Below are 14,463 nucleotides of genomic sequence, written 5' to 3'. Positions count from 1 at the left end.
GGTGACCCTGAGTAAACTTAGCCCCTGCGAGGGTTTGAATGGCGGGGTTGTGGTGTTGAGTGGCCAGGAGTAACTCCCTTCTGCCTGCCTCTCTCCAGTGTGGAAGCCAGTCCTCCAGGCCCGGGAAGTCCTCTGAGCAGCCTGTTACCACCTGCCTCGGTGCCAGAGTCGATGACGATCAGTAAGTACTTTCTTAGCCGCCTCCCCCAATTCTGGGATGACTTCTGGGCCTGTGCGTCACCGCAGTGCCTTTGTGCTTGCTCCTGCACGGTGCGGACTCTGTGAGATGTGGGGTGAAGTCAGGTGTGTGTGCATCTGGGTGTGGACTTGGTGTGGTTCGTGGATGTAGGCTTCCTGAGCTGTGGTTGACTCGTGATGCTTGGGCGTGTGCACGCTCTAAAGGACATGCTTTAGCAGTGGAGCGGCATCGAGTTGGAAGGGGAACGTGTGTTCCAGGTTTCGGGGTTTGCCTCTTGTAAAGCTGTCAGCTACAGAGAAACCGTTCTAGTTGGGTTTGCTTTGTAGCCCTGGAGGAATCATTTTTGTAAGTAAGGAAGAGTGTCTCTCTCAAAAATGAATGGAGGTTGCTAATGACCAGGTTCAAACTGTTTCCAACCTTACTGCTCAGAAAAAGTGTTCAAGATGTAGCAATTAAGATTAGGTTTGAGTGGCTTTATATAATAAAGAATAAACCAACTGTGGCTTAACAAGATAGAAATTCATCTCTCTGTCCAGAGGCAAGCGGGCTGGGGCTGGTATGTAGCTCCCTGGTCATCAGAGACCAGGATTCCTTCTATCTTTCCTCATAGTCCAGAAAGACTGCTTTAGCTCCAGCAATCCCATACTTATTCCAGGAATAAGGAAAAGGAAGAAGGAGACAAAGGAGAGACTTCCTTCATTTTCTTAGGTAGGATTCAGGGGTCTGAACTTGCACAGGGAAAGAAACTACAACTTTTTTCTCTAGCCTCTAACTGAAATTTAGCCTTTCTTTCAATTATGAAAGTAGCAGCAAACTGTAGAAACCATAGTCCTGTCAGCAAAATGGGTGACTTTGTCACTGGTAGAAGTCCCAGGCGCCCACAGCAACTGGGACAGGAGAAAATCTCAGAACGTTGTTTCTGCTGAAAAATATGGTGGTTTTCAATGTGATAATGAAGAATCTCGTGTATTACTTTGTCACTTTTTTTTTTTTTCCTTCAAAGATTTTATATTTCCTTTTTCTCCCAAAGCCCCCTGGTTCGTAGTTGTATATTTTCAGTTGTGGGCCCTTCTAGTTGTGGCATGTGGGCCGCCGCCGCAGCGTGGCTTGATGAGTGGTGCCATGTCCACGCCCAGGATCCGAACCAGAGAAACCCTGGGCTGCCCAAGCAGAGCAGGCGAACCCAACCACTCAGCCACGGGGCTGGCTCCTACTTTGTCACTTTTATGTTTTACATTTTGGTAATTCTATTTCAGTATAATCAGTTTCCTTTGTGATTTTGTGGGCTTTATGCTTTTTTTTTTTTTTTTTGAGGAAGATTAACCCTCAGCTAACATCTGCTGCCAATCCTCCTCTTTTTGCTGAGGAAGACTGGCCCTAAGCTAACATCCGTGCCCATCTTCCTCTACTTTATATTTGGGATGCCTGCCACAGCATGGCTTGCCAAGTGGTGCCATGTCCGCACCCGGGATCCGAACCAGCGAACCCCAGGCCGCCAAAGCAGAATGTGGGCACTTAACCGCTGCGCCACTGGGCCGGCCCCTGCTTTGTGCATTTTAAAACCTTTTTCTGAGAAGGGGCCCATGGGATTCACAAGACTGCAGAATGGGTCCTTGGCACAAAAAAGGTGAAGCACCACCCCCCCCCCCGACTTCCAAGCTGCAAGGACCCTCTTAGAAGGTGCACTGTGTCCCACTCATGTGGCCACCATCAGTCCCGGGGGCTCTCCTGGCTGTTAAGGAGCCATTGTACCCCTCCCCCCCCCCCCCCCCCCCCCCCAATAATTAGGGTTTTCCTTGCTAAAGAAGGCAGCGTGGAGTTTGGGAGACAGCCGGCTTGGGCTGATTCAAGGATGAAGAGGAACTGAGCGGACCCTGTGAGGCGGGCGTGATGGAGATGACGCCTCACTGCGGGATGAGAGTGTGCAGTTGATGATGGCCCTTCTCAGCTCTGAATTCAGCTGAGTGGGTGTTTACAGATCCCCCGGCACGTGGGACACGTGGACTCGAGAACACCACGGTTGCTGGTTTTCAAATTTCAGTCCTTTATTTACCACTGTACCGTATTTAACCTGTCATTTTTTCTTTTTTAAAAAAATGCACTCAAAAAAGCCTGAATGCCTGTATTTAAAGCAGGAACTTTATATGATTCCTGTAAATGGAGAGCCACTACCGGTTGGCTTAAATAGCGGGTAAAGATGAAAATAAAGACACTGGAAAGTGAACAGTGTTGTTCAGCAGCCCGGACGTCGTCGTCTGTCCTGGCTTCTGACTGAGGCCTGCTGCCCCTGTTGGAAAGAGACGTGAGTCAGTGAGGACGTCAGAGGATGTCCTGGTGCTGTGCCGGCTGCTTTTCCGGAAGCGATGGGAAGGATGGGGGCGGGGAAGGCGCCGTTGTTTGCCGCCTTGCTCTCTGGCCCCTGCAGTCTCTGTGTGGGTTGCACCTCCATGTGGAGGGCTCAGCCTTGACTCTGCCTCTCAGGCTCATCTGCCCTAAAGAACACCGGTTTTTGCCTTATGTGTTTTGAAAAGGACGGTGACCCTGAGATTGCGGATGTGAGTGCCGGGCTTCACAGGCGCCTTGTGCTGGGCACCGTTTGTTGAGTTTGGGCGTCTTCACACACCCCAGCGGGTACCCAGCCTTCTGCTCCCAAGGAGGTGTCCTGCTCCCCGGCGAGGTCCCGCCGTCGCGGGTCAAGGTGGTTCACTCTGCCAGCTGCTCTCTGCGGTTGACAGAGCCCGTGGTCTGTGGGTCCCTCAGCGTCCCTATTGGATTAGGGCCCCACCATGTGACCTCATTTAACCTCAATGACCTCTTTGTAGGCCCTATCTCCAAATACAGTCAAAACACATGGATTTTGGAGGGATGTGATTCAGTCCGTATCACGGGGTGTTTCAGGAGCAGGTGCCTAAGAGCTGTCAGCTTCAGATCAAGAATCGCATCCCAGCACATGAACCCGCAGGGGTCCACTCCAGAGAGGTGCTTGACCTCACAGACCCAGGAGAGCCTGGCCAAGGGCCCCGCGCTCTTGCTCTCTGAAGCAGCCACTGTTTCCCTCACATCGTGCCGATTGAATAATTGGTGTAGGTGGTGCCTTGGCCCCGTAACTCGGCTCGAGCTCGGGTGTGTCATCCTCCGTGCCTGCGGGAGTTGACAAGACCCCTACAAGCAGCCTTCCCCCAGGACGTCTCTGAAATGGCAAAGGGTTTTGTCCTGGGCTTTTTGGGTATTTATTGTTGTCATTTTTTAGCACATGACCAGACCCACGTTCCTGCTCTCTCACTCCAAGGCCCTTTGGTACTTAAGAAAACACAAAAGCCTGTTATGAAAAATTAATTTTTCAGTGAAGTAGTAAAGACAGTTGTGAGCAAAGCAAAGCACCTGCCCTTCTGCCTCCGAGCTCTCCATTTCTGCAGCGAGTGTGCAGTTCGTGTTGTGGGTGTGCAGAGTTGTTCCTGGTGTGAAGTGCCTGGTGCTGGAGGAAGGCAGTGTGTTCTCATGGCCAGGAGGGTGCGTTCCACGGCCAGGCTGCCGGCTGGTCTTAAAGCTCACAGCGCCTGTTTCCTCATCTCAAGTAAGGACGGGATGACTACCCATCTCGTATGGTCCGTGTGGAGATGAACCATGATGTGCTTGGAGAAGTATTTGGATCAGAGTCAAAAGTCCGTAAATGTTAGCTGTTATCTGTGGGCTTATTTTGTATTCTGCTTTCTTTCTTTCTTTTTAAATTGAGAGCCATTTATTTTATTTTATTATTTTTAAGATCGGCCCTGACCTAACATCTGTTGTCGATCTACCTAATTTTTTTTCCTTCTTCTCCCCAAAACCCCCCAGTACCTAGTTGTATCTTCTAGTTCTTGGTCCTTCTGGTCGTGCCATGTGGAACGCCCCCTCAGCATGGCCTGATGAGCAGTGCCATGTCTGCGCCCAGGATCTGAACCGGCGAAACCCTGGGCCACTGAAGCAGAGCGCAGGAACTTAACCACTAGACCATGGGGCCGGCCCCTGTATTCTGCTTTCTTAGCATTATATCATAGTCATCCTTTTCTTTTTAATTTCCCCAGTCATCCTGTTGAATGGCTGCATAATATTCTGTCATCTGATTTGTTAGAATTTACTAGATTATTTGGTGAGGGGTTACCAGCCAGATTTTTGTTTTTTTGGCAGTGGGTTTCTTCATTCATTGTAAGGGGAAGAAAAGAGAAGTACTAGGCTTGTAGTAAGTGCGTTCTAAGAATATTTGCCATCATCATCATCATCATCATCATCATTATTATTAGCATTTCAGGAAGATTAGCCCTGAGCTAACATCTGCTGCCAATCCTCCTCTTTTTTGCTGAGGAAGACTGGCCCTGAGCTAACATCCGTGCCCATCTTCCTCTACTTTATATGTGGGACGCCTACCACAGTATGGCTTGCCAAGCGCTGCCATGTCTGCACCCAGGATCCGAACTGGTGAACCCTGGGCTGCCAAAGCAGAATGTGTGCACTTAACTGCTGCGCCACCAGGCCAGCCCCGTATTATTATTTTTTTAATAAGACTTTGTCTTTTTTTTTTGCTGGGGAAGATTCACCCTGAGCTAACATCTGTTGTCAATCATCCTCTTTTTTTTTAATTTTTAAATGTAAGCCGCTGCCACAGCATGGCTACTGACAGATGACTGGCGTGGTTCCACACCTGGGAACTGAACCTGGGCCGCCAAAGCGGAGTGCGCTGAACTTTAACCACTAGGTCACTGGGGCTGACCCGGCCATTTTTTCTGCTGATGCGTTCCTTGGTGGTAAATTCCTGGTCGCGGGCTTCGTGGGCCGAAGGTTAGGCCTGTGTGTGTGGGCTTGTTATGCAGAGCTGTTTGTGTTCTGAGTTGTCGTGTTGCCAGTAGTGCAACAGCTGCCAGTTTCTTTACACTTCACCAACATCAGCTGCTAACATTTTAATGCATTTTTGCTGCTTCAAGAGCTGGAAAATGATACTTTGCATTTGGGTCCAGGGGCAGCTGCCATCCACGCTTTCCTTCGACATTTTATCCCTGGTGTGAGTTGTTTGTAGCCTTTAGTTTCGGGGGTCTGGTCCTCCCCTCAGGTGTTCTGCCTGATCGGGAAAGGAAGGTGAGAATAGGAGGGACGGACTCAGACAGACGCTCTCTGCTGCTCAGGGTGCTGAGTGGCTGGGGGAGGGGCTAAAGGGAGGGGCTAACACAATAACCAGCACAGGTCATACCGTGCTTCGGCAGAGCTTGCTGTGTGCAGAAGCGTTGTAATTCACATTTTCTCGGTTAATCCCCCAGCAACCTTCTGGGGCGCAGCTAATATTGTTCTCTCTTTGCATAAGAAAGCAGAGGCTTCGTGAGGTTAAGTACCTTCTCCAAGCCCCACAGTGAGGATATCGTTCTGCAGACGCTCTTATTGAGCACCCACTGTGTGCCAGGCGTGGTTCCCGGGTAGAGTAAGTGGTGATTCGGGCGACAAGCGCAGGGTTTCTGACTGCAGACTTCTCAGTTCTTCACCCTTCTAGATCGCCTCAGGAGACACGTTCCCCCGTCACCCAGCCGGGGCGTAAGCATCGCGCTCATAATGGTGGGCGTCCAGCTCTGAGAGCCTTAAACTTATTATCATTTCTCGAATAAAGCAAGGAATTCCTGAGCGAGGATGCCAGGTTTGCAGGGTGAGCGTACCAAACTGGCTTAATTTCAGGGCTTGTTTTGGTTCTGAGTGCTATGGTCTGAATGTTTGCGTCCCCTCCCCAAATTCACCTGTTGAAATCCTAATGCCCAAGGTGATGGCATTAGGACGTGGGGCCTCTGAGTTGTGACTAGGTCACGAGGGCAGGGTCCTTGTGGATAGGATCAGTGCCCTTATAGAAGAGACTGGAGAGCTCCTCTGCCCCTTCCGCCATGTGAGGACACAAGAAGTCTGGACCTGGCAGACGGCCCTCCCCCAACCGTGCTGGCACCTGATCTCAGGCTTCCAGCCTCCAGAACTGCGAGCCATAAATTTCTGTTGTTTATAAACCACCCAGGCCGTGGTGTTTTGTTACAGCAGCCTGAACTGACTGAGACACTGCAGCTTAGTGGGGCCGTGAACACTGGACCTGCTGACCTCTTATCCATACCATCCACTCTTTGCACGTTGCTGCCTCTCCGCCTCCCCATTCACCCGCTTCCATGGAGCTGGGAGATGCCCCTCTTAGAACCATGCTGTGCCAGGTTACTGTGCCACCTGGTGGACGGTTCAGGAACCAGCCCGTGGATCTTCTCCCTGTCACCCCCTTTCCCCCTCTGCACATGTGATGTGTGCAGCTCTTTCTTGGCGTATATTTCATTATAGATGGCTTAGGGAATTTCACCTTAGGTTGTCTCTTTCATATCTACATTAAATAATAAGTGGTGATTATTATTATTCAAATCCTTTTAACTCCCTTTCCTTTTCTTTTTCGTCCTCTTTTATCTCAAAAATCTTTGTCTTTCTTTTAAGGAAGCACAATATGACCGTAATTTTAATGGATAAGTAGAAAGGTGGTTTGGATAATATACTGGAATTGAAGCCAAAGTCATATGTTTTTGAAATGAGATTCGACATAATAAGAAATCCATGTTGTTAACCTCTCATGCCTTTAAAAGAACCTCACAGTCCTTCTTAAACTCTTTTGGAATTGGCACAAAATAGCTTTCCACCTAGTCATCATTTGCTGCTTAAGCTGACTTACTCCAAACACTAAATTTTATGATGAATATCAAATTTTGTTTTTTATTTTCCAGTTCCATTTGACTTGGCATCTTTTAAACTTAATTCGTGGCTACAAAGTTCTGGATTAAATAGCCCTGTGGGTCCTGGCCTGGGGTCCAAGAGGGTGCAGAGTGGGCTTGGGGACAAGAGAGAAGCGATGGTTCCCATCGTGAGGGAGGCCAACCCGGACCCAGAGTGGGAGTCTTTCTGATCCATAGGCTTGAATAACAGCAGGGCAGCTAATACTTCAGACTGATAGACAGATGGGGTTCATGGGATGGCATAGAGGGGTTCTTGGGGGTCCGTACTCATTAGTACTCACTGGATGGTAAGGCAGAGGCATCAGGCTAGATGCCTCCCTGAAGGCAACCTGACTTCACGCCAACCCACAGGGTGCCAGCATCACTAGCCCATTGGACAGCTGGGAAAATCCCTGAGCAGAGGCTGGACACAGGGCTCAAGCTCACACAGCCAAACTCCCAGATCCACCTCGTCCTCTGTCCCTCCTCTTGCTGGTGCTGATGTGGTTGGGAAGCAGCGGTTTGTGCCTTTCACAGGCTAACCCAGCAACCTGACTCCTGCCTTTGAAAAGCGCTTGTGGAGGCAGAGCTCTCCGGCAGCTGGGCTCTGATGTCCAGGACCAGTGCCCCAGGGGCCACCATCCCTTTGGAGCTGTGAACGTTGTCCTGTCCTGCTCTGACTTTGCTCGTCTCTCGAGGCCACGTGCCCAGGAAGGGCAGGCGCCAACCACACCGGTTTTGATGAGGACGTCCTGGTCTGCAGGGCATCCGCTCGGTCTCTTCAGCAGACGTGACAATGTCACCTTCTGGTTCAGTCAGAACACTCGAGCTGGGAAGAGGCAAGAGCATATCTTGTAAGCTGAGAGAGTGCCTGCAGGAGGGCTGCCGCAGGTGGGGTTTGCAGGGTCCGAGCAGGGAGTGGGTTTGGTGAGCGTTTACACATCACCAGGGGGAGGTACCACATTGTGGGGTGTCCCCTCTGAGGTCCACAGGGTGCTCTGAGGGCATGGGTGCTCCTTGTGTATTTGACAGCCATAGATGCTGTCCCACTTGTCCTGAGACTTAGAAGGGATGTCAGTCATCACTCCCGGTGGCCTTGATGGGCGTGGAAAGGCTTGATCAGAGCTTCAATGCCCGTGGTCTGTGGCCACACAGGGCGACAGCTGTAGAGGGGAAAAGGCATTTAGAATTCTCAGGGGAGCAAAAACCACTTGATTGAGGTATGGTTGACCTACAAAAGCTGTGCATATTTAATGTGTACAACCTGATGAGTTTGGAGGTAAGCAGACACCGTGAAACCATCACCACAGTCGATGCCGTAAGCATATCCATCACCTCCAAAACCATCTCTGCAGTCTCTGCTGTAAGCGTATCCATCACCTCCAAGAGTTTCCTCCCACCTGACTGACTGACTGATAAGAACACTTAACATATGATCCATCCTCTTAGCAAAGTTTTGGCGAGCGCCTTTTTTGACGAAGAAGAAAAGTGCATTTTGTTTCTTTTTATTCTCTCCCCCCATTCTTTCTTTCTTTCACTATTTGCTAGATCCTTTCTTCCATTCAAAAACTATTTCTGCCCAGTGCTTACCGTGTAATAGAGACCGTGCTAATCTTGGCCTGTATGTTGGTCACCAAGGAGCCAGGGCCCCGCCCCGAGGAGTCGCCAGACCAGTGGGGAGGCGGACAGCAGCGAGGCGAGCAGACACGGGGACTTGTCCTTGTGAATCGACAAGTGCTAGAAAAGTGAAGCCCGAGTTGAGAGGGACTGTTGTAAGGTGGGTTATGAGGAGAGTCTCTCTCGGGTGACAACAGAGCTGAGGCCTGAGGATGGGGGCACGGGGCTGGGTTTGGGGGCCGGTGGAGACGGTGGAAGTGCGGCTGAGGGGAGAGGGCAGAGCTAGCGGGAGGTGCTGGAGAGGCTGTCAGTTTGGGTTGTGCCCCGAGAGCAGTGGGAAGCCCGCAGGGTCTGAAGCAGAAGGGATGCGATTTTTCCCACTTCCTCTTGCAAAGGGCAGGCTGTTCGGGAGTGTGGCTTCAGCCCTTCCGTCCCCCTCCCTGGCGGCCCCTCCTCGCACGAGTGGTTCTTGAAGGCCTCCCTGTGCCTAGCAGGGTGGGGATGTCCTGAGCTGACGTGGGCGTCCACACTCTTCAAGCTGCTGGCAGTCCCGTCAGAGCCCTGAGTACGCTGCGCTGATGCCCATCCTTCAGAGACGTGCCAAGTGCTGTGGGAGAGCCGAGGGTGGATGGGGGTTACCTGGGGGGTGATCTGGAGCCTGGACCCCCGACCCCCATCCTGGGGTCAAGCCCTGGCTCCAGCACTTCCTAGCTGGGTTTCTGTTTTTCCGCAGACTCTGGGCCTTATCTCCTCATTTGTGAAGTGAAGACACTTAACTGTTCTGGGGGTTAAATGCAGTAACCTATGAGGGCACAAAACCTGAGTGTTGAACCAGGCGCTCCATAGGACTGGAGCCTTCTCAAGTATCTAGAAGCTTCCATGGGGCTGAGCATCGCTGCTCCTAGTTCTTCAGAGTCGGGTCTTTGCCTGGGAGGCTGCGCACCAGGCTGAGGACAGTGAGAGAATCGGTACGAATGTCCTGTGTTGTGTCGCCGTGTTTGGTATCGGGCGGTGGCATCACTCCAGGGTGGCCAGTTCTTTCTGAAGTCATTCCTGGAGACCCTCTCTGGGGATCCATGTTTGAGCTCATTCATTAGCCCCGAGGGTCCCAGCCCCAGCTCTCGGGCTCTGGGCTCTGAATTCCAGAGCTGGTCTCACGGTTAAACCGCCTGGTCCTTGAGAGCTGACCTCTCCAGTCAGAGAGCACCTCCTTCCCTAGGTCACACCTCGTGGCCTCGTGTCACAGGTGGAGAAACGGAGGCTGAGAGGCTGTGGCGAAGGGCCTGCTAGGATGTGGCAGAGCCAGATTCACGTCCCTTGCTACCTCCTTGCAGTTCCTGGAAACCCACAAGCTTCTGGAATGCTCCGCCCTCAGAGGGAAGCATTCGGGCAGTTGAAATGTCCCTCTTCCAAGAGGCTTTCCTTTCCAGACCAAGGTCTGAGAGCGCTCTCTTCCCTCACCCTCGTCACGTGGCCCGCTTGCTTGGGTCTGCTGACGTGGGTTTCGGAACCCCTCATGCCTGAGTATGCTGTTGCTGTATTTCCGTCTCCCCCACCGGAGTGTCGGCTCCTTGAGGGCAGGTCTTTGCGTATTCACTGCCCTATCCCCAGTGCCCCAATCCCGTCTGACCTGGACTTGTTGCTCAAGAAGCCTTAGGTGAAAGAATGGGGAAGGAAGGAGTGCACTAACGTGCGTTCTAGTTCTAACAGACACGAAAAACTTAGAAAGGCTTCTGTGGGATGAATTGAAAGTGAGCTCCCCAAGGGTGGGCGCACGTCTGTTTTAATCACTGTTGCATCTCCGGCTTGGTCCGCAGTGGGAGCCTGGACCTGTGAGTTGCATGAGGCAGTGACTGAGTGAAGTTCCACTCCCTGTTGCATCAGGAGGGAGCAGCTGGTGCGAGTAGAGGGAGCACGAACTTGGGAATCAGGAAAACTTGGTTCTGATTCAGCTCTGATAGTAGTGGGCCCCCTGATCGCTCTGGGCCTCAGTTTCCCCCCCGTAAAGTGGAGGAGGCTGCCCTCAAGGACTCCTTGCACCTCTAACCATCTGTTCTGGGAAAGGACAAGTGATTTCACCTCTTTGCAACATCACAGAGCCACGTTGCCGAAGTCTGGATGTTCTAGCATTGTCCTGGTCTTGCTGGTTGCTCTGATGTCAAAGGCAAGCATCTTCGTTTTCCCCTTGCTCATGTCTCTTCTGCAAATGTGTTGATTGAGCTGATTTTGAATGGCCTTGGGCTAGGTGAGCTCGAGTCTATAAATGCACTGGCTTTGACATTGGGCCCATAACTGTCTCGTCTCTAGGCCAGATGTTGGCCCACGTAGGAAGCGTGACTGGTTGGAAAGAGGCAGGATGGTATTTGTGTGAGGGCCCAGAACCCTGTGGACTGTTCCAAAAGGACACTGTCTTATAGAGTTTGTAAAAGCGAGTCAACCTTGGTGAAAGGGAGATGTCACCTTTAGGTTTTAATTCTGAGTGGCTAGGAGCCCTTACATTGTCATGGCCAAGTTTTTATCAGTGCGCTAGAAGATTAGATGTGTAAATCCTTTCTGTGCTTTGTACAGGCTTTATTTTCATAGTGCCTGGTGTGGGTGGTTGTGGACGAATTGAGTTGAGAGGCAGCCGCTTGGAGTGGAAAGAACGCTGGGGTCAAGCAGACCACAGCACTGCTGTTCAAGAGCTATGCAACCTTGGGCAAATGCCTTACCTTCTCTGACCTCAGTTTCCCAATCCATGAAATGAAAAATGAACCAAAATGAAATGATAGATCCGAGAAAGCATTTGTTCTTGTGTGTGTCTTTAAGAGCTATTTAGTTTCATCACTCTTGCAATAAAGATGATTTAGGGAGACTGTAGGTGCATAAGGATAAAAACCTGGAGAATGAACTAGAACAAATGATGCCAACCCTATAGCTGCAGACACATTCACATTCAGCCTGTTAGCTCGTTGGTGCTGTTTCACAGGAACTTATTCAAAATTCCTTCAGCTGATATTTATTGGTATTCACGTCAGCCTTATGTTCCTTCACTTCCTCTTTAAAAATGAATTTTACTGTTGAATTAATTTCTTTGTTCGAATGTATGATTATTTGGGAGCTGCAAGTTACAAGAAAGCAGCTCCATGCTTATTCCCGCTGATTACAGGACGAGCAGCGCTGGAGCCACCAGGGGGCGCCCCAGCCCTTTCCCTGCCTCCCTCCTTGCGGCTTTCCTGCCGCAGCTGTGCGTTGCTGCGCTCTCGTTTTCCAAGTCCAGCGCTGGTGCCCTATTTTAGCAGTGAGCTGGGGTGCTGGTGATGGGAGCAATGGTCTTTTCTAGTTGCAAAACATCAAGCATGCATGGAACATTCTATTCGCCGTTAGCATAACCATAGTCATTAGGTTGCCAAGGGCTTTCCAGAGGGGAGGTACAGGTACCTGGTCCTGTTTGAAAAGGAATCTACAACTAATTAGTAAATGTTTCTCCTTTGTCATTGCTTTTCATGAGATATAGTTAATTATCCATGGATGTTTATGCAGCACTCGAATCCCAATTATTGCCTTCTTTTTCCTCTTTTTTGGGGATGGGGAGTGACAGGTAGTGGAGACGTGAGCCCAGATAATCAACCCAATTGTTTCCTTTTTGATTTCTCCTCACTTTTGATCTTGAGCCAGGTCAGAGAGGGCAAGAAAAACATCCTTGGTTGTCAATAGGCCTTGTTGAGCGGGTCCTTTTCTTCCCGGCTATTATTGGAAGGGATTCTCAATACTAGTGAGGAGGGCTGGCTCGTCGCCTGGCAACGCAGTTCCAAACATTTGGCAGCTTGAGGAGTGCTGGAGTAATGCTGCAGAAGGAGATGGCGAGGCCCCACAGCCAGCCGGTTGCTTGGCTGAGGATTTGCTGCTGCGGTTCTGGGAGGAGGCGGTGGGGCAGCCGCCGTTACGTTGGTTGCACTCTGAGCTCCCCCACCCCCCATGACTGAAGAGTGAATCTGGTTGATGCAGCCAACACAAGTCCTCAAGTTGGGCAAGTTTTTTTAAAGGGAAACTTCCCACTGAATTTTATCTACTAGACCGTCCGCGACTATCCTGGAACGTTCCAGATGGAATTGAGACATACCTCATTTCTTAATTGATTTATTCAGTCCACAAACATTTACCAAGCATCTGTCACATGCCAGGCACTGGTCTAAGTGCTGGGGAGTCAAGGTGAAGGAGATCCAGCTTTGCCACTCAGAAGCTCTGTGCCTCAGTTTCCTGATCACTAAAATGCAGACTATAAGAGTACCAGCATCATAGGTTGTTGTGAGGATTAAATGAGTTAATATGTACAAAGTGCTTATGCCAATGCACTCAGTACTCAGTAGATGTGACTCTTATTATGTGGCCCCTGCCCACAAGGAGTTACAAATCTAGTGGGAATAATGACGGTGATAAAATACAGAAATGAATGAAGAACAATTGGCTGGGGGAAAAGGAAGACTGTTGGGTCCCATGGCAGCCATGTGTTCTTTGTTACCTGCAGGCCCTGAGGGACCACCACAGTCATCTTCCCCACCCCTCACCTTGACTGAGTCCTCCTAACTCAGGAAATCCTAATCAGAGCTTCAGATCACAGTACAGCTTCAGGTCCTTACCTGGAACCACAGAGGCCTCGAACCCAGGGCTGGGGCCGCCTGTAACTAACAATGTTTGTTTCCTCGCTGCTGGGAGTGGGAGGGGGACGTGGTGAGTCAAGGGGGTGGGTGTAATGAGGATGGGGGGCCGCAGTGTAGGGTGCTGGGGGGTTAAGGAAGCCTTGACAAGCAGGAAGGGCCCTCAGGAGGGGGCAGCAGTGTGCAAGGGCCGCATGGAAGTAGTCTACTGCGCAGCGCTGCTGGACACCTCGCCGCTTTGGCAGGGCTCTTCTCACCGTCAGGAAGTGCTCTAGGAAGAGATGGTGATGCTGCTGCCATGTCCGGGGTCCTCTTGCTGCCTTTGCTGGCTCTTCACAGCAATCGCCTGAGGGGAGGGGCTGCTGTTACCCCATGTTACAGAGAGGTGTGCCGCTGGTGGCAGGCAGAGCTGGGACTCCCGGCGGCGCTTGGCTGAGGAAGGCTGAGTTTAGCGTCCCCGGGAGACCCTGGCCCAGCCTGTACCCAGGGCATTTCTGTGAGTCTCTCTTTGAAGGTGGCATCTTACTTTTAGGTTGTGTCACTGTCCTTGCGACACTTTCCCCTGACTGTAGCTGACTGTGGGGCCGCTGTGAGCTCCCCAGGTCTCAGCATCATTTCTGTGCTCTTGATTCTTTTGAGCCAAATGTGACTTTTCCCCCTTTTTGGAATTTCATTTCTCTAGTCGAGGTCTGTGACTTTCCTGCTGACCCCTAACAACTCAGACTCCTAATTTGTTTACAAGCGCTCAGGTGAGGGCGCTCTCTGAACCTGAAGCCAGAATAGACTTTTGTTCTGGAGCCTTCTAGCAGCTCGCTCTCTCAGCCGGCCCCGCAGCAGCTTATGTAACGGTCTGATGCGTTTCAGCGTTGATCCAAAACAGGCTCCTTGCTCGGAAGATGAGGCACCCGTCAGACTTGTTTGAAATGTCAGCATTGTTTGAAATGTGCCACCAGAAGAGCTGGGGCCGCTCAGTTTGTAAATTACATCAGGACGCAGGGACTGGGCTTGGATTCGGGGGCGGGGATGGCCGAGCTGGGCTGGACATCCGGTGGAACTTGGTGAACTGCCCTGTGCTGTGTCGTTAGAGGAGAGCTGGAGAACCCCCAGCTCCTGCATCTGACATGGGCTCACATCCTGGCCCTGTGTCGGCTTTGCTCCTTAATTCCCCACTCTGGACCGCTGTTCCCTTATTTTTGAAAGGAGATGAGTAACAACTCGCTGGGAAGTGCTGTGCGCCCTCGGCACAGGGGCCTGATCAGTGAGT

General features: G+C 51.1%; 1 protein-coding gene across 9 annotated transcripts in view; it reads left to right on the top strand.

Moving 5' to 3' along the window:
* Positions 1-14,463, top strand: part of SNX29 (sorting nexin 29) — a 589,016-nt gene that overhangs the window by 78,960 nt on the left and 495,593 nt on the right. For all 9 annotated transcript variants that reach the window (XM_070230995.1, XM_070230994.1, XM_070231001.1 and 6 more), the window contains one exon: positions 99-181. In XM_070230995.1, coding sequence (XP_070087096.1) covers positions 99-181 — 83 coding nt within the window. The remainder of the gene's footprint in view (positions 1-98; positions 182-14,463) is intronic.

This window comes from Equus caballus, chromosome 13 (genome assembly GCF_041296265.1).
Source record: "Equus caballus isolate H_3958 breed thoroughbred chromosome 13, TB-T2T, whole genome shotgun sequence".
Taxonomy (NCBI): Eukaryota; Metazoa; Chordata; class Mammalia; order Perissodactyla; family Equidae; genus Equus; species Equus caballus.
The sequence above is the reverse complement of the archived record's forward strand: the minus strand, read 5'-3'. Positions and strand labels throughout refer to the sequence as shown.